This window comes from Melitaea cinxia, chromosome 7 (assembly GCF_905220565.1).
Source record: "Melitaea cinxia chromosome 7, ilMelCinx1.1, whole genome shotgun sequence".
Taxonomy (NCBI): Eukaryota; Metazoa; Arthropoda; class Insecta; order Lepidoptera; family Nymphalidae; genus Melitaea; species Melitaea cinxia.
In genome coordinates, this window is record NC_059400.1 from 5194058 (window position 1) to 5215562 (window position 21505).

The window sequence follows — 21505 nt, forward strand, 5'->3', positions numbered from 1 at the left end:
CGCCTTTACTACGTATGCTACAGCTGCAGAACCTATTGTTACGGCGGACGATAATGTCGAGAACGTCCTAGAAGGTGTGAGAAAGAAAATATTCTCAAAATTTCTCCGAATATCCTAGAGCCTAGCTCTCTGAATATATTAGAGCCCGGTGTCACCCGCCAGAGTTAGTTCGATTTGAACAGCGAAACAAGCCGTGGATCGTTTTCTCACTCGTAAATGTACGAACGGCAGAATTTATTGCCGATTATCTCTCTGTCTGCCAGTCTTTATACTGAATCGATGGTAAATTCGCATTAACTACAGTTCGTTTAATAAAAACTACTATAAAATTTTAATTTGTAAAATTATAAATTAAAAGTTTTTTTTGAAGTCTACATAAATGAAAAATTTATTTCCAAAAATTGAATTAAAGACATTTTTGATTTTGAAAGGAACTGTTTCAGACTGTTGTAAGCAAGTTCCTAATGGCAACAAAACCAAGATATGGTTTGTCGTTCGTGGTACATTTGTTTAAATACACCATATGAGATGAAGTGGGTTTATGAACACACTAACATATAACAAAAAAAAATATACGGTCGAATAAATAACGCCATCTGTATTGGGTTCCGATAGGTGGCGTTATAAGAACGTAACGAGATAATAATAAAACAAAGTTAAAATTAAAATTATTTATTGAAACAATTTTGATTTTTAAATTAATAATATTATATATTCTTTACTAAATCTAGTGGGCTTTGATTTATAACTATGTAATAGGAGCAGAATATAATATAACGTAATGAACAGACGTAAGTAGCCATAAGTACACCAATTGTATGCGTATGCATGACGTTACAATACGTTAACACTAGGTATCAATATAGGATGTTTTGCTTTGAATTTCACTGGGTCGCGACTTACCAGAGCTCAAATTATACCGATCGTCCACCGAAGTGAGCTCCGAAGCTCAGGTGATTACTATTAATATTAATATTTTATTATACAAATACGACAAATCGTTTACATCCAATGGAAGGTATGTGTAGCATTAGTCCTTGATCGTAGTAACTAGCTTTTGGGTAATACATTTTAATTTATAATTAAATACAATAACATGACATTTTAATTTATGAGGTCAATATGGTCAGCAACTCAGTTGCTTATAGTCAATAAGTTTCTTTTTCATTTGATTTAAAATACACGTTTTATTGTTTTCACAGATTAAGTACATTATAATTTATACTGGTTACATTTTAATGGAAGTAAGTATAGTAGTACCCAGGCGATTCGAGCTTTGGTTAGTTAACTGAAAGACATAATATTAAATTTCATGGAAGATAGAAGATTATATATTCCTATATATCATAGACACTAAAATACATTTAACATTAAAATCGATTAGGCAAATGCTTTTAAAATGACAACGGGACGTAAAATGCATTATAAGCGTGTGTTTGTACCTATATGATACCTTACTATTCCAGCATTCCTGTCTAAATGATATTATTTGAAGAGAAAACCAAATACAAAACATTATTGATATTTTTTTGATGAATTGATATATATAATTACTCGTACAAAAAGGATATGACATAAACAAAAGTGAAGTTCTTACAGCCACTCTTATCACATATTACAGCGTTACTACGAGTACTAGTTTGTCTACCATAGAAAATCTAAGATAACATTTTATCGCCTGTATACAAATTTCTAAACCAAAATCTACAAAATAGCTCTCGGTTCCAGTTATACTAACTTTAATGTACAGCAGGGGTCAAATAGTATGTATAAAATAAATTGCGCAAAGCAATCGGCTAAGAAATGAACATATGTTGCATTTCACGTCAAATTTTCAGGAAAAATATATATTCACATTGAATAAATTTAATTTCATATACGTCGATTATAATTTGGCATCGAAATTAAAATCTTAATTCAAGCCTCGCGAGGGACGTAAATACTAACAAGCCTTTGTGACGAGTAAAAATGGCACAATGATGAGATGTGCTCTCATACTTAAGATCATAATACGAAAAACTCGAGAGCCTCGCACGAGTTTTTGTCAAAGTTTATTGCTATAGCTCATCATGGTGCTCGGAATTGTACACTCATTAAGCGACATTGCTCTGCAACTATTGCCCATATCAATGACGGATGCCATCAGAACATTCAAATAGCACTCGCTCTGATTTGTTTTGGTGGTACATATTTCTGCTCGATAGACCTCCGCGGTATACCGCTGATTTTTTTAGGGGAATTTCCATTGTAGTTGATGGAAGATGGGAGCGATTTGTAACCGCCATCCGAACTATAATCTGTATCTGTCGACTGACCGTTCAGGCTTGGGCTATGTCTGTTGCCGTTAACACTTTCCTTGCTACTAATCCTGCCATTGTATAAATCACCATAGGATGTATGGTGTTTAGTTGAAGTCTCTTCTATCACGGTCGACTTGGCCAATAACGGCTCAGTCGACAAATAGTGCTGATTGTGGAAGTTCTCAATGGACCGAGACCGAGATGAATAAAGGCTTCTTCTCTCCGTTTTCTCACCTACGGATGAGTCTCTCTTGATGTATCTTCGGTTTTCGGTGTTACTCGCTAAGGCTTGAAGGTATTTAGATCCAACTCGACTATTTGACTTAAGCTGAACCGAATCCGTTCTTTTGTCTGTCAGTCTGTTGTCGTCATTATTGAGTCCGTTCACTTTCCTCGCACCGCACTGACATTTCACGGTCCCGTTGGAGACAAGCCTCTTTGTCTTTTGTGCATCACTATACGACGGCAGCTTCCTTCCACTAGCTTGTTCATTCCAACTGCGTATAAAAATGACATATGTTAAAATTTTGTGTTTAGATAGATAAGTTACGTTATACTATATATATAAAAAACTATGACTTAATAGAATATAGAAAATAATGTATTTACTAAGAACTTTTATACACATATCAAACATAAGGTATCCAACATTAATTAACAATTGATATATTAAACATTAAATCATTTTATTGAGGTTTGTAAATACCATCAGAAATATCCTTGCAAGCTGAAATGCCTATATTTTTATACGATAATATTAATTCAATTGACATTAATTTGTTTATAAGAGGACAGCTACAGTTAGTAACGGCTCACCTTTACGTTCTGTTGTGGCAGCGTGTAACACAGATACAATGCTCATAATCAAGGTAAGTTATGGCTTATACGCAAAGTTAAGATAAAACAAAACCACAATCACACAAATACTGACAACTCATAAATCTGTTTTCCTAATAAACGATTAGTGTTTGTTATATTATATTGTTATTTTTTATAAAAACTGTTTTAGTTTGTGTTATATTGTGCGTGTTATAAAATAGATATAGTGTACAAAAATATATAATTTTTCATATTGGTATCTAAGTCGTGTATATAAAACTGCAAAATTTTATATAAAGCGTATAATTAATTATCGAAGGTCAGATTTAAATTATACGTTAAAAATCACGCGTTTAATGTCATTGATTATCCATATACCTATTATTTAAGTAATAGGAACAATAAAATCATTATAGGCACAAATCTGTTAAACATTTTAATATACAGTGTGTATACAAAGGTTTTCATAATCTATCACTTAATTGATTCGCCTAACAATAATAAAAGTGTTATATATGTGTATTAAAATTAGTATGGAGTCAGTTAAGGTATTTGTAACAATATTCATCAATGTCTTTGTCGGTAACAACTTCTCCAGATCTTTGATACAAGAGATGCAACAAGCAGAGCACATTGACAGAACACAAGAGGCAGAGAGCGAGCAAGCAGTCGATCCACGCTACCTGATCCGACGGACGAACTCTCGTACCCAAGTGGAAACTGGTCCGATAATATCCAAATATTTCGAGTTTATCGAATCAAAAGCAGCATGTGAGGAATTAGAACAGCGTGATTATACAAATGAACGAGGGGATAATAACATGGAAATAATTTAAAACGCAATGAATAAAATTTATAAAGTAAAACTTAAAAAAAAATATCTAACCCAAAGATTGAATTTGAAAAATAAATTTAATTAAATGTAATTTTATAGTTTATTATTAAAATTAATTATTAAAATAAGATTCCCGTAAAATACGGTGATAATGTAAGCGTTATTCTACACATGGACGTCGGTGAAAATGTCATTTTTTTATTCATGTAATCAGTGAAAGCAATGGTCCACTTTGAAGTTCTTACATTTGAAACGAGGCAATTAATTTTTGTTCTTGTAAATTGGGCTACTGAATTGCACTGCTTCCTACACTGCGACAAGTTATATCTAGGGATATATGTAATATAAAATATGGTAAATGATGTATGAAACAAATGTAATAAAGACTTGAGTGTTTGTATCGAAGCGGCGTATAACCTAAAACAACAAAACAAAGAATTCTAGTGGCGGACATGAAATTACAAAACACTAAGAAAACTCACAAATAAATTATATTCCAAATATTAATGAATAGTTATATAAAGGGAAAGAGACCGTGAAATCTAATGTTGGTTGGTTCTAGGGTTTTAAAATAATGTATAATGTATATTTACCTCACTAATCCGGAATTTTCAGAACTTGTTAGCGTGGCGCCAATTGCAGGCCGCAACTGAAACAATATAAAAAATCAATATTATGTAGGTTGTAGTGTACATTGTATTAACAAGGAAATATCTAAACTAATGACAATTCAGTTACCGCTTGTATTATATAGGTATATGATCTGGATAGGAAAAAAAAACTAGTTTAGTGAATGCATATAAGTATTCGAAAAGAAAAATATTGCTCTCATTTTCTGACTTTATAGAACGCTATGCCGAAAAAGCTTGATGATAATGATAATGATGATGATGATGATGATAATGATGATGATGATGATGATAAGATATTTGATTGAACCTAATACACGTGGTATTTCTAGTAGACATATAATTATTCTAGGTTAGATATCGAATACCTTATTTTACTTATATTTGTATTGGCCTTTTATCGTAGATTATAACCATGGTTACACGCTCATTGGATCGTTTATGCATAAATGACTAACCTTATTATTTTATCAATTTATGTATTACTGTATAAATTAATTAACAACAATCAAATATATGTAGGTCGGGTTGGGAACGGTGGCTCAGGGTACACTGACTCACGCCTATATTACATAAGACGTGGAATCATATTAATTGGAAATGGAATATCCGTGCGTGAATTAATGATTTCAGATCCCTAAATAAAAAGAAACTATGTTAGAAAGACATTGATCTCAAGAAGTGATTTGATATTATAACTTTTAATGTGACTAATGTTGGTGAATATTAGGCTTAAAGGACGATTTTGACTTAAATAAATACACATATCTGAATATAAATCATAATTTTAATTTAATATTAAATAACCGAGCCACTGTGTACTGTTAGAGTCACTGTGTACTATGGGGTCGAGTCACAGTAGTCACAGTAATGTACCGGACACAGTGGCTCATTTCCCATTTTTTAAAAATCATAATCTGACAACTTTAATATTATCTTTATTGGAAAAATAATAATGCAGCGAGAAAGATTAGTAACCAAAGCATATTGGGTGTCAATTGCAGCTCGTTACTTTAGCTTTTTCTTCATAATTTCAACACCCGAGTCACTGTTCCCGATCCGACCATACTATCTTGGATATCGATTGGATTATTTTCATTAAACATATGAGATTATATATTTGAACTGCTCAAAATATGGAGCAGCCCGACTGAGGTAGTACCTCGACCTTACAGAAGATCACAGCAAAATAATACTGTTTTCAAGCAGTATTGTGTTCTTGTTGGTGAGTAAGGTGACCAGAGCTCCTGGGGGGAATGGGGATTGGGTCGGCAACGCACTTGCGATGCTTCTGGTGTTGCAGGCGTCTATAAGCTACGGTAATCGCTTACCATCAGGTGAGCCGTACGCTTGTATGCCGACCTAGTAACATAAAAAAAAAATCTATACCAGTTCTCGTACTATACAGTATGTAATATGGTAAAGCTAACCCTGTCAGTCTGAGTGGCGACGTTGCAGGTGTCGTCGACGCGCGGCTCGTGGCTCTCTGCCATGCGCAGCATCTGTTGCTGCAGTACCCGCACCAGACGATCGCGCTCCTCTAATTGACCCTGGAATACAATTGCATTTCGATTTCGATTTCATTAATACTGACATTTTTCTGACTTTGTGAAGTAAAACTTCGACTGTCCCTACGTATAATATCGAAATCGAAAAAAGGCACTTTACATTTTTTACGCTGAATGATTTGTTAAGTATCGATAATGAGTTATAAACTCATGTAAAATGTGATTTTATGTGTATTTTATAGCATTTTCTCTTTTTTCTTTGAAAATATACATAAAGAGTAGTTTTTTCATGCAATAAAAAAATAGAAAATTTTCAGTTTCGATACTGTACGTAGGGACAGTCGAATTTTTTACGCACGCTTAACTTTGGGAGTAAGTTGACGAATGCGTGATGAGAGCGCTACGAAGTGTGATCGGGCGAGGTGAACGGAGCAAGAGAGATAGAGAGGTGCAACCACACATTTTTTTCTCTCTTTCTGTAATAGCCAGTTTCGTATATCTAGAACACAGTGCAGGCCGATTGCTAAAGAAGTTTTACTTCAGTGGTGAGGTTTATTAGCACACTCGTTTTTTTTTAATTAGTAGGAACCATCAACATTATTTTATTTATTTTTATTATATTTTGTAGGAGTTATCGTAGAAAAATATATATAAAACCTGTTTTCGGTTTATTTACTTTTATTTTGTTTATTGGGCAAAACACATGAGTTCACGTTATTTTTGGCGTAAACTTGTGGAGGCCTTTGTCCAGCAGTGGACTGTATAGGCTGTAATGTTGATGATGATGATGATTATGTTTATTAGGGAAACATACAATTATTACAACACTAATACAAAAAAATATAAATAGCATAAATTGATCAAGTTTCTACATAAAATAAAATACTATAGCTTAGGTATCTAGTAAATCCAGCGCATTTTTTTTCTGACTTACTTTTGCGAACCGTTCTGCTAAATTATGATACGTCTATTATATAGTAAGCGAACCATATAAATCACGAAACTAACAATAATTACATATTCATACTGATGTGTATCTTACGCAGCAAAAAATTACAAACTTCAGTTGATTCACAATACACCCAGAACATTAGAATGTAATTTTAGAAGGCTAGAACTGAAGTGTTTTTCTCATAAAAGTGGCTTAAATATTACTCGTATTTTTTATTTGGTGACCATTTCATACATGATAATATAACACTACTATTTTATCTCTATGTACTCTAATGTTTATGTATACAATGCAAGGGTCTTACCGTCAATTGTTTTTTTAGTTAATTGGAGGTTGATACAAGGAGGTCATTCATTCGGTCAGCATTAAGACAATCGAATTCCGGTTCTTATTATTTTAAAACGGATACTTAGAAGTTACGTCATTTTGGATTTAAATTTAAAAGTTGTCATTTACACGTTCGTCTGGGACGCGGAGCTCGATTAAATTTAATTGAAGGTACATTGCCTTTCCTTAATTAATGTATCAATTTGAAATTAAAGGAGCCGTTTGGTTAATTGCTTAGAGTCTGGACATCATCATGAGTTCCGGTCATGAGTAGATAGTAATTGTGAAGAGTTTCTCAAGTAGGCAAAGTAATAAAAAAGAAATTTTAGACTGTTCGCGCGGTAAGGTCACATATAATAAAGGTGAATGCCTCTTTCGTGTATAAAGATGCTTATTTTTTTTTACTTATATTAACTAATTATTTAGTAACAGTAGATTTTTTTTTAATTTTTAATTAAAATTTAACGTTTATAAAATTCGAATTAATTATATGTATATCATATTGCAATTAGTGTTTTCTTATCAATGCCTTCACTACGTTACTTCTATATTTTCTTTTTCTATTTTAATAGTTAACCGATTTTGTTTACATAAATGTTATTTCAAGGTTTTTACATATTTTTTTACCACTTTTGTTGCAAACAAGCGTACGTTCCTTCTGATTAATAGCTATCGTAGTCTGCAATGGACGCTTGCAACACTATGAGCATCGTGAGTGCGTTGCCGACCCTACGCCCGCTGTCAACATAACGCTTCCTTTTAAACTCTGGTTATATTCCTCACCATTGAAATACAAAACTACTTTTTAAGTTTTGTATCTAATTCCATAGTCGGACTGATCCAAAATTTGAGCAACATATTTCCTGCTGTACTCTAACTTATTCAATGTACTAATTTAAAATTCTATGTGTATTTTTTTTTTTCACTAATAGAGACCATTCTCATTAAGATCCATGAGTCCATAGACATGTACAGTTTTTTTAAACCTGTACAGATGAATGGCGCAAAATCGAAAATAGATTATTTTGAGGTTAACCTGTGCAGGCAAAGCAGCACAGGTAACATCTACGGTAGATCCACAAATGTAACCTCTACACCTCTACCTCTACGGTAGACCTGCACAGGTAAACTCTACGGTAAATTTGCACAGGTAACCTCCACGGTAAACCTGCGCAGGTAGCATCTCCAGTAGAGTGTATGCCATACTTAAGGAAGGGCGATATCTCACCTGCAGGTAGACTATCTGGCGGCGCATCTCGGCGCAGGCGTCGGGGTGCAGCGGCGACGCGGGGGGACGGCGCCCGTTGGCGCGCGCGGGGCTCTCCGCGCACGCCGCTAGCAACGGGTCGAGAGTTTCACTCTGGAATTGCGTGTTACACATTTTAATATTGATCATTGACTTGTGTAGCCCATGATGCCCAATATCCTCACGAATTAATATAAATAAAAGAACGTCTTTCCATCGGAGGTTTTGAAATATTGGAAATGTATTGTATATGTCTCAGACAATATATAAGTTGTTTAGTTGGCTCTTATAATAAATATCGACTAACAATGTTGAAGCCACCACAAGACTACTCTTGAAAGAATGAAATTTGCGCGATATGATGTTTTTGCTTGCTTTACATGATAGTACCTATGTTTTGTATAGCGACCAAATCTGGGAAATTTAAAGAAATAATCATAGCTTTAGTCTATTTTAGTCTCTTAGAACGCTTTCTGGCTAAAATGTATCTAATTTCTAGCTAAATCAAACATCAGTTCTTACAATTTGAAATGGGTTTCGTACACCTAATGAATCTAGCCTAAGTTTAAAAATTAGAAACCTCGAAAATGCATCTAGAAAGCAACTATATATTTTTTATTTTATTAGAAACATAAAGTTTGCATTTTTATTTACCATGCGTGGAAACTTGCGTCAATAGGATCTCTAAATGCTGTAATTAAGGTCGACTACACGCAAATAGTTCGACTTATTAGCAATGTGGCTCGCGGTTGTCGGCGCAACCAGTCGTTTGACTGAAGAACTTACGACTAGGTGTACTTTTTGTTATTAATTTTTATTCACACGAAACCACAATCAAACTAAGAACTATCACATACCTATATACAACACACTAATGGTTTGATAATTTAAAATCCCTACTTCTCTACCGCTTCTCATTTTATATGCCCTGTCCTATACCCTAAGGTTGTCTGGAAGAAATCGCTCTTAGCGATAAGACCGCCTTTGTACATCTTTCTTCGTATGTATCCCTTTTTGTAGCATTTTTTTGTAGTGTACAATAAAGAGTATTTATTATTATTATTATTATCATGAATGTTAAACCTTCACTATTCAAAATAAAATAATTAAAATTTACAATTCAAATAAATAGCTACTACGTTTATTAAAAAACCATCAGAAAAAAAGCACAATTTATACGTAACAATATCCTATTAAGAATTCAGTGCTCATACCTACTACTACTCATAAATTTATTTCATTATCACACTACAAAAAATACAAAAATATAAACCTAGTACGTATCGAAATGAAGTCCTTAGTATATTGTATACTTGTATACTTTGTTTACTAGACTGAACTTCAAAAGAAACAGTGCGTGTTAAAGTGGAATTCGCGGGACGAAGCTATACCTACTCGAGCGCTTCTCTGAAAAAAGGAGTGTTTGAGATTGTGTCCTATGAAACTATATTTTTCATCTATGTTGTGCTATCTCATACTACCTACATGCATTATAAGTGAAGGAGTCGGTAATGTTACGTTCTAAACTATATACATTTAGATATACAGCTTTTTTAATTTTGATATCAAACCCTCGAACACCACTTTTTGGATTTAGGGACAAGCGTCTGACGCATGGATCTCTTTATGTTTATGCGACTCCGTTAAAATACATAATGTATCGTTTTATCTCCAGTTAAATATATTCAAAATAAGCGGCATTAGTACAACATTGACAGTCTTGTCCAGCCTGCTCTGGATTTTCTATACGTAATTGTTATTTTACTTACACTCATCGAATGATGCTCCTCCCCGGGCTGCGATGAAGCGGCGAACAAGGCAATGCAACGAAAACATAAAAAGTTACAAAAAAAAAAAACTTGTGCAGTGCAGGCAGCGAAACAGACTTCGTAGTTAGAGCGGTTTCGTAAAAGATGCAGTGGTTAAAACGCAAATTAATTAACGTTAGGCAAGAGATATGTAAACAGTTATTTTGTAAAATTAGTTAAAAAATAGACATTCAAAACAAAAACATTAGATTGCTTTCTAAAAGTGAAATTTAAAAACATACATCTAAGCTTAACTAAAACACATATAAACTAACTATTAATAAAAATTATTCACAAAAGCCACGAAGAATTAAAATCACCAAAAGTAAATCATCAAAAATGCCGAGCACATGAAGTCGTTAATCGATTAAAATAGAAAAATTTTAGCATAAAATAATCTATGAAAAGATATCTCGTGTATTGTATACTTTGCTGATTATGCTTGTTATTAAAAATTTATCACGTTAACTAAATCAGTTGTGTTATAAACATAAGGCAATAAATTTTCTCATCGTTGGCATGACACTAGGTTTCAATGTTATCTGCATGACTAACTGTAATGCAAAGAAACGTTACTAATTATACACTTCCACTTGATTAGAAGAAGTATGTATACTAGGTACCATCATAACAAGAACGGAAATCGTTTAACTATATTTTATAATATCTTCCTTCTAGTTACGAATGAAGATTTAGTGTACTTAATTAATTATGCGACTATTATGGATACGTTCAAATAAAAAAATTAAAAAAACAAAAATGACAAATCTAATTTACTTCTTTTATTCTGTATATATTTTACCATCTGTTGAAATATAAATAATTTTAAGAATTAAAATTTATTCTAAAAAAATACACAAAATTTTAATTAAGGCTTAACATTTGAATTAAAATTTAGAAGAAGAATTATTGTCTTTTTGCAAAAGAAATTAACTAATTTAGATTTCTAAATTCACAAAAAAAATTTACGCTGCTTGCTCTTGTAATTGTGTATGAGCGTTAGCTGTATTTTGATTTAAAGAAGCTTATGTGTACAAAACCGTTAAACTTTGTCGCATTCATTGTAAAAACATCGTTTTATTGTTATCGTAAATGTTAACCTTTAGGTTAACATAATTACGTTAATATCTACCGTTTATTATGTCTTTAGAAGGTTACATTATAGCATGCTAGATAAGTCAAATGCATTATATAATAGGTAAAAGTTAGAAAAAAATGGTGAAAGGATAAGTATAGCAGTCTGCATAATGACAAAAATACAAGAATAAAAATTCTCAGACCACAAAAATAGATAAAGTATATACAAACTAAACGACAATGAGTGCTATCTAAAATAGAAATCTATGTGAAAAACCTCATGCTAGCATACCTCCTGTAGTACCCGTTTTAGTTGTAAGAGCAGTGTCTTTATGTCGACGACATCTTGAAGCAGCGATGACGGCGCCGGCGCAGGCGACGTGCTATCATCACTCACTCCAGCGTCGGACGGCGTCTGCGTCCGCGAACGTTGCAACAGACGTGCAGTACGCACAGGCAAACTGGCCCTGAAAGAGAAATAAAATAACAATAACACGAAAAGGAACATGTTATGTCGGAAGTAAAAAAAAACAACTGTTAACCTAAATTTGGAAAAACCATAATATTCCGCATATTATCAGTCAGATGAGGTGAAATAATTAATGATTCATATGTTTTAAAACACTATCAAAGGTAGCTCTAAAATAAAAATAATTATCACAATGTAATTGGATTTAGTGGCGCTATATTTTATATAAAATACGACAATTTTTAACAGACTTCAAAAAAGGAGCAGGTTACTCAATTCGACTGTATATATATATGTATGTTCGGGGGTAGCTTCGTCGTTTATAAACCGATTTTGATAATTCTTTTTTCGTTGGAAAGGAAATATCCCTGGTGTGGTACCATGAAAAGGAAACCAGAATCTGATGATGGGATCCCAGAGAAATCGACGGAAACTCGAAAATCCACATAACTTTTTACTGGATGTACCGATTTTGATAACTTTTTATTTAATCGAAAGCCAATGTTTATAATGTGGTCACATTTAAATTTCATCGAGATTTGATTACAACTTTTGGAGTAATCTTTGATAATGCGTATTTACTTGACTAATTATTCGTCTACCTACGTTGTATTACTTGTCGATATAATTGAAGTCGGTTTTTCTTCGTTTGCCTGCAAACACAATTATGTAATAAAACACAGTTTATTTTTAAGAGTAACTGCGGTTATTCTTGCCGATTCTTCTCTGCAACATCTGCATTCCTAAATCGGTAGCTTCTCTTGTCACAAAAACAAATATATAATTTTTATTTGTAAAATGACGATTCAAAATTGCTTCTGAGGCCGACTTGAAGATGTTTTTTGATTTTGATATTTAGTAATGATAAGTAATCACAATATTGTGAATACTCATAACTCGTAAAATAAAATCTCCCAGTGAATTAGAAAAATTATGTTTTACACCATTTGATAGCATATTATTTACATTCTTAGTGGTCGTTTTTAGGGTTCCGTACCTTAAAAGGAAGAAACGAAACCTTTATAGAATCGCTTTGCAGTCCGTCTCTCTGTCGAGACCCTTTTTCTCAGAAACGCTTGGATGTATTAAGCTGTAATTCATATCAAATACATAAGTCTACTGTTTTTTAGAGCTATGCTTTAGAGCTGAAAAAATCAAACTTCTAAACCAACGGAATCAAAAGATACGGCCGTTTATGGTGCAAAATTTTCGGCGCTCGCCAGTGAATCAAAACCTACAGGGTATTTCCCGTGAACTTAGAATCTTTAAATTTGGTAAGATGCAACGTCTTATAACACATATAAAGGAAAAATTGCGATAAGCATAAATTTTTAATTACATCATATAAGAAAGATATTTTAAATTGTATTGTTTGTACGGAACCCTCGGTGCGCGAGTTCGACTCGCACTTGGCAGGTTTTTTTAATGATATAAATGGTAACACTATAACGTTAAGATGGTCTTATTATGTGTTAAGAGATTCTTGCTCTTAAACTCGCTGAATAGATAAAAACAACGCTCCACATAAAAAATTCGAAGTACGCCCATCTCTCTAAACTGTCATACATACATATATAAAAGTCTGGTATAATATATTAATATTGTGTGTGTAGGGTGTGCCACGATGACAAAGTAATTTACTTATTGACCTAATTACGCTATATTTGTAATAAATAATGTTTTAGTAAGCCGGCTTATGGTAACTTGGCTAATGCTAAAAAGGCTTCCTAGTACCGCCAATATTTTTATACCTACATTTACAAAAATCTCATTGGGTTATCAGTGAAAGTCAGAAAATTCATTAGTCTCGTACGAATAATATTTTCCATTCATTCCATCAACCAGAGTAATTATTTTGACTATACTTTCGGTCTAAGCACATCTATAGCATCGGCTTGTTACATTGATTACTTATTCGGGTGTGCATATCCCTATCATAATCCATGTTCCTATTTATAAATAGGTATAAATTGTAACGATATCTATTCGTCATATCGACTTATATTATAATAAATACTTCTATTTATACCAATGCTATACAGTACCCAAAATCTTATTATTTTATATTTTTTACCCGTGTTTCTGGCTCTTCGTTTGAAAAACAAAGTTCAAAACATTTTCAGCTACACAGCTACTTTGTGTTTAATTTTATCATAATTATATTAGCAATTTTAAAATGCCCAAGTAAGTTTTGTTAGTTTTGGTTTCGGCTGAAAATTCTTTAATAATACAATAATAAATCAATGGAGTACCTAAATTATATATTTGTATTTCATTTATAAGGATTCAATTTCATGCTCAATTGCTTTTAAGACTTTCGATAGTTGTGTTTGCTTGCTAACGAAAAAAAAAACAAACACAATTACATGGAACAGTAATACAACGCAAGTAGACGAAATAATACTCAAGTGAATACGCGTTATCAAAGATTACTGAAAAAGTAGTGATTATATCTCAGCAAATATAAACGAAAATACAAAACAAGGATCAGCTTTCGATGAAAACAAGAATTATAAAAATCAGTATACCCAGTAAAAAGTTATGAAGTATACAACGTAGGTCAACGAAAAAGTAGTCAAGTAAATATGAATTATGTATAAGCGATAACTAAAAAAAAATTCTTTACGCTTCAGCCTGTAATTCCACTACTGGGCATAGGCCTCTTTCCCCATGTAGGAGAAGGATCAGAGCTTAATCCACCACGCTGCTCCAAAGCGGGTTGACGGGTATATTTCCTACTATGAGTAACGATAGCTATCAGGAGTACATGATAACAACCGGGACCGACAGCTTAACGTGCTCTCCGACGCACGGTGGGGAGACCCATAAGGAGTGCACAAACACTCAGACCACGGCAAACACCTGTATGACCAATACAAATGTTTGTCATGTGCGGGGATCGAACCCGCAACCGCCAGCGCAACAGGTACAATCCAAAAATAATACTTGTCACATCTTAATTACCCCCCTCTCTTCCCGTGGGTGTCATAAGAGGCGACTAAGGGATAACATAGTTCCACTATCACTTTGGAACTTAAAAAGCCGATTGATGGCGGGATAACCATTAAACTGTTGGCTTTGAAATACACAGGCCGAAGACGGGCAACGTCTTCGGTGCGACAAAGCCAGCCCTGCGGTGGTGACTATGAGCAAAACACATGAGTTCACGCTATTTTTGGCTCGAAGTTGTGGAGGCCTATGTCCTGCAGTGGACTGCGATAAACTGAACTGATGAGACCTTAATTAAATTTAAATAGAGTACATGACATCTACCACCTTTCGATTAAAAAAGAATCATCGAATTCTGGCCACCCGGTCAAAAATTCTGAGGTAACATACATTAAAAAAAATACAGTCGTATTGAGAACCTCGTCCTTTTTTTGAAGTCGGTTAAAAATTGATTTGTTAGACAATATAATTATGGTATGAAAACATCCTACAGCAAACATCCGCCGGTTATTGACAAATTCATACGTTGTAGTAATCTATAAATATAACAACTTTATCGAGGCGGTGTCTGTTCGTGGAATAATATTTTATTTTTAAACAGGAAACTTTATTTTCGCACACTACCAGCAGGTAAAAATAACATTTTATTTATTATTTATTACTTAATTATAAAAGCGATATATTAATAAAGATAATATCTGTATTAAACGTAATGTAAATTTTTTTGTGTAGCTGCTTGCAATGGAACTATACTCGTATGGTACGAGCATAGGGATTTCACCAATTTTACGTAGAGCTCTGTAGAAATATTAATATATTTGTAACAAGTAAGAACTTAAAAAGTACATAAATATTTACTAGTACTATAAAGAGTAAAGATTTTTTTAATGGATGTTCAAAATGTATAGGACCGATTTTACTAATTTTATCAATAGTTGAATGAATGAATGTGACAATAGACTATGTATATAATTTTAACGGAAGAAAACAGAGCAAAAAATAGTGTCGTTCATACAAGCGACTTTGTTTCTTTTTGTACTAAAGTTTGGTTTCGAAATATATTATATAAAAAGTTAAAATCATTACTTTTTCTATATTAACGTTAATCAATTTACGGTAAAAGCTGAAAATAGTTCTAACTCATTGTGTAAGAAACGAAACATCTAAATGTCTTATTGCTTTATAGAGAGACTGTTTCCAAATTGGATAATGTAATTATAGTACTCTACGTTTTATAGTGAGTAACAAATCAGACAAGTGTACGGTTAAATGATTTCTCAAGAAGATAAAAATAAGAAGTTACAGAAAGGAAAAACGATAATATCCGGTTACAACACCGGGCCAGTGCATTATTGCGATTTATTAATTCATAAACTTTTAAAATGGTATACCTAATATCATTTTCACACGTACATAATATAATAGCTGAAATGCGTATTAAAGTTAGTTAGTTACACAGTTGTTTGTTGCTCGTTACACATATACATAGGTAATACTTATCCTGAATTTATTTATTTCCTTACGATACATAAAACGAGTTGATATAATTATGTACATAACGTACATATACATTGTGTGAGCGTAAAGACCCTCAAACAGACCCTCTCATACGGCCTTGTCGTTCTATAGTTCTATCTGATTACGCTTAAAACAATGGATTATATTACTTTGATAGGTTTTATTCGAGCGAATATTTGAGTGTTTAAAAACATTGGACTGTTATCGATTGATAAGAAACAATCGGCTGAGTGATAACAAACGTATATAAGGAAATGATATTGAATATGTTTTACGTATAAAAAAATAAATGAAAGGAGAATATATTGTTTTAAACAAAATTGATGACGATGCGATCATTTTGCGAATAAAAAAAAACGTGTTTAAATGAAATCAAAGTATCACGCGATCTCTTTTGCTTATTTTCTAGCAGCACCTGTATTGCTTCGCTCGCTGACTGCGCAGACTGGGAGCTGGGCTGGAAGATCTCGCAGCGGGTTCTGCGACATGAAGATCTGTCTTTTGCCGTCGGGCTCCTAAGCTGTGTTGTCCACCTGTGGACGCGGTACACGCCGAACGCATCGCGGGAGAATTTCACGGCGCGCACGCACACGGCCGACTGAAGTTTGCGCGCCCGCGCTATCGCAGGTACCACCGCCAGTTCGCCCGGAAAAATCAGATCTCGCGACGACCCTACCCATTCACGCCGAACGGATCACAATAAGACTGATTTCTTTTGTTACACTCTGTTTCAATTCAACGGCTGATTAAGTTGACAAGTACTGTTACGTCTCCTACATATTTTAATACTTGACATTTTCAAGTTTTCTAACACGGCAACACTGTCACAGAGCGTCTATTCGTGATTCTGAATCGGATGATTGTTTTTAGTCTGCCAACAAGGGCATGTCGACTGACGCAGCGAGATGTATCGCTAAAACAGAACGTCAAATAAAAATACTGGACTGAGTGACTGCACAGAAGCTTCACACTACAACCGTATGTCACGCTCGCTGCCTCTCACAAACACTTTCTTTTGCGCACGAATCTTAAAAATACAATATAAATGTCATCGCTCCAGATATGTAGACACCTTAGACATTTTATTTCCATTTAGGTTATGTATAGCAATTTTAAACTTTATCATTATTTACTATATTAATGATATGGTACGTTGCGAGAGGAACTTATGGTTTAATGTTACTAAAATAATTTGTTTTGTTATGTGCAGTGGCGCCTATGCCGGTATCTATCAAGGGGATATCGCATGGCGCATGCGTTAAACCGTTCAATAATCCTAACTTTAGGAAAGGTTGAGTCATATTAAAAGTGTGCTAAACATTTCACCTATATGTTAAATATATTGTTTCACTAGACACTTCAAATATCACTAACTTATTTATTATTTTAGTCTGTGATATAAAAGTCGTGTCGTATGAATTGTGTAGCCTAAAGTGTCTACTACGTAGGAGAGTCTCCTCGCGACTGTTAGATTGTTGGTTTGTCAGTAATTTTAATTCTGCGAAAAGTAATAGTTGGAATTAGCAAAGCGAAACAACTGCTGTCGCATGTACAATTAACGGTACAACTTGGGTTACGTGTCAAATAAAAATAATAAAAGTTTGTATTTAACTTACTAATAAGACTGCCTTAAGTAAAAACAAAAGACAATATTTTTTGAAAATAACAAAAGTGCAAAAATAATGGTTACTTTCTAGCTATCGATTGAATCTCTACGTACAATAAAATTGTAATAGTCTGATTTGTCTATATAGATATATTTAAGAAAAACAAACATTAGAGATTAGTCCATAGTTTATTTACCTGTCAGTTTGTTCCACAGCTGAACTTCACTATGGAAAATAATTGTGTTTGCTCGCAAACGAAAAAAAACCGACTTCAATTACATTATATTACAATTATCAAAATCGGTATATCCAGTAGAAAGTTATGTGGTGTAATACAACGTAGGTCGACGAAAAGAGCGTCAAGTAAAAACGCATTATTAGATATAACTCGATAATTGTGTTTGCTCGCAAATGAAAAAAAAAAACCGACTTCAATTACATCGACGAGTAATACAACGTAGATCGACGAAAAAATAGTCAAGTAACTACGCGTTATCAAAGATTATTCAAAAAGTAGTTATCAAATCTCAATAAAATTTATATGTGACTACAGGACAAACATCAGCTTTCGATTAAATTAAAAATCATCAAAATCTGTACACCCAGTAAAAAGTTATTGCGGATTTTCAAGAGTTTCCCCCGATTTCTCTGGGATCCCATCATCAGATCCTGGTTTCCTTATCATGGTACTAAACTAGGGATATCTCATTTCCAACAAAAAGAGAATTATCAAAATCGGTACATCTAGTAGAAGGTTATGCGGTATAATACAACGTAGGTCGACGAAAAAAGCGTCAAGTAAAAACGCATTATTAGATATAACTCGAAAAGTAGTTATTAGATCTCAAATAAATTTAAATGGGACCAATTGACATACACCACCTTTCGATTAAAAAAAAATTTGTCGAAATCGGTCCACACGGTCAAAAGTTCTGATGTAACATACATAAAAAAAAGAAAATACAGTCGAATTGAGAACCTCCTCCTTTTTTGGAAGTCGGTTAAAAAGTAGTTGTTAGATCTCAAATAAATTTAAATGGGATCAAATGACACACATCACGTTTCGATTAAAAGAAAATTTGTCGAAATCGCTCCACCCAGTCAAAAGTTCTGAAGTAACATACATAAAAAAAAATACAGTCGAATTGAGAACCTCCTCCTTTTTTGGAAGTCGGTTAATAATATCTACCGTAAATCATGGTAGGTGTGAAGGTGATAAGTAAACAAGGATTTATATTGTCTATAAAAAATACCTTTGCAAATAATTCACTATTTTAGAACAAATTTGGTCAGTATAAAAAAGGTTATAATAGTGAGCCAACCTTATTTATATTGTCTATAAAAAATACCTTTGCAAATAATTCACTATTTTAGAACAAATTTGGACAGTATAAAAAAGGTTATAGTGAGCCAACCTTTAAAGATAGACATATGCTGTCGCGGACTTTTTTTTTAAGAACTTTTAAAGGGGAAAAATTCCGTAATACATGATTTTTGCGAAACTTTAACTTTTTCCGCAGCGCATGCAGCGGAAGCTCTGAAACGAAAAAAAGAACCCCCGATTTTGAAACTTTCTTCATTGACGCTGCTCTTATTGGGCTTAGCGTGATGATATGTTTAATCTAAACTAATATTATAAAGCTGAAGAGTTTGTTTGTTCGTTTGTTTGTTTGAACGCGCTAATCCCAGGAACTACTGGTTCGAATTGAAAAAATATTTTTGTGTTGGATAGTCTATTAATTATGTATTAAAGAGATGATAATAGCGTAATGTTATATAGTCTTTAAGCTTAACTCGAAAAGAGATGTTAGATCTCAATTAAATTTAAATGGGATCATATGAGACGCACCACCTTTCGGTTTGTAAAAAAATGTCGAAATCGGTCCACCCAGTAAAAAGTTCTGAGGTAACATACATAAAAAAATACACACGAATTGAAAACTTCCTTTTTCTGAAGTCAGTTAAAAAATAATATTTTTTTCCTATTCTCTTATTTCATAACATTTCTTATTAATGCTCTGCTCCTATTCGAAGCGTAATCTTATATAAATAGCCTATAACCTTCCTCGATAAATGGACTACCTGAACAAAAATAACCAAAATTCGAACCAGTTCCAGCGATTAGCGCGTTTAAACAAACAAATAAACTTTTCAGCTTTATAAGATGAGTATAGTAGTACAATCTATAAGTTATAAAAAAATGTATTCGGTTAATATTGTATGTAAGATACAAACAACTAAGTATTTTTATAATTGAACTTGATATACCGATGTTTAATGTAATAGTTACTTCTTATTTGCTTAGTTTCATAATAAGTTGACATTTGTTGACATTTATAATAATGTTATTTGGCACAGCCTATCATCAAGACCAATTGTCATCCCTTTTTTAATTACGTTTTCTACGTAAGGTTACAAAAGGTTATTGTATTTATCTTAAAAAGATTAAACTTTTAATAAAACTCAAAGAGCACACAGAATTCGAAATATCGTGAAGAGAAAAGCCTGCGATTGAACTTTTGACTTTTTCATTCTCTTCAGTTTATTTATTGTTGTTTGATTTATCCCTTTTTGGTAAACATTCTTAAGATTTTAAATGGTTACATTAGGTTATTAAAACAAATGAGCTTCTTGTTTAAGAATTTCATTTCATTGAAGTCATTAGTCACAAATCTAATTCCTTTATAAATGAATAGTGCGAATGTATGACTTCTTCAAGGTTCCCCGTATATTCATTCTATTTTATGTTTATCCTCAAAGCCACAGCCAGCCAAATGTGAATTATTTTTTCAACATCATATTAAATTTTGCCCTAGTTACAAAAACAGTTGGAAAATCCAATCTTTTCATTTTTGATAACAATTTAATTAGCTTTTGTCGTTTAAAGAATCAATAAACTTACCTACGAGTATTATTAAACTTTCCCTAATATTTACAAGTTCCACTACTTCTGTTTAATTGGAGTACTGTTAAACTAAATAAAAAAGAGTTGTCTGTTCAGTCTATACTGATGTAGATATAATCCGTTAAATTCCTCAACTGGTTACACGTACCTACATATCTCGGTACGGCTTCTCTTTTTTTTTTGTTTGGTGCAAAACAGGTCGTGGGTTTTTGTTCATGGCAAAAGTGGGATACTTTTGCGTTTATAACATTCCTACAAACACGTGACGAGGGAAATATTCATAGCTGGTACATGCTCTAAAATGATTAATTTTTAGTAGCTTCCCGTTAGACCCGATTCTGCTAAATACCTCCTCCTCGTTAAAATTCACAATCATAAAACAAAAAAATTAAAATAATTTACAATCCATTTCCAACGTATTATTGATGTAACGAACATCTTCTATTCATGTACCAATCAAAACTTTCATCATTTATCTATTTAATTTATTTTACGGTAATCTTAGCAATTATTATAATGATTATTAATTATATAAAGATCGATATATCATTCGACA

General features: G+C 33.0%; 1 protein-coding gene across 1 annotated transcript in view; it reads right to left on the reverse strand.

The window, feature by feature from the left end:
* Window positions 1-656: 656 nt before the first annotated feature.
* The window catches only part of LOC123655247, a 110214-nt gene continuing 89365 nt past the window's right edge, over window positions 657-21505 (reverse strand). Inside the window, exons 18-23 of the mRNA XM_045591071.1 lie at window positions 11794-11968; window positions 10386-10412; window positions 8599-8730; window positions 6014-6133; window positions 4548-4603; window positions 657-2797 (exon numbers count right to left, since the gene is read on the reverse strand). Of these exons, the coding sequence (XP_045447027.1) occupies window positions 2152-2797; window positions 4548-4603; window positions 6014-6133; window positions 8599-8730; window positions 10386-10412; window positions 11794-11968 (1156 nt within the window). The 3' untranslated portion in view covers window positions 657-2151. The remainder of the gene's footprint in view (window positions 2798-4547; window positions 4604-6013; window positions 6134-8598; window positions 8731-10385; window positions 10413-11793; window positions 11969-21505) is intronic.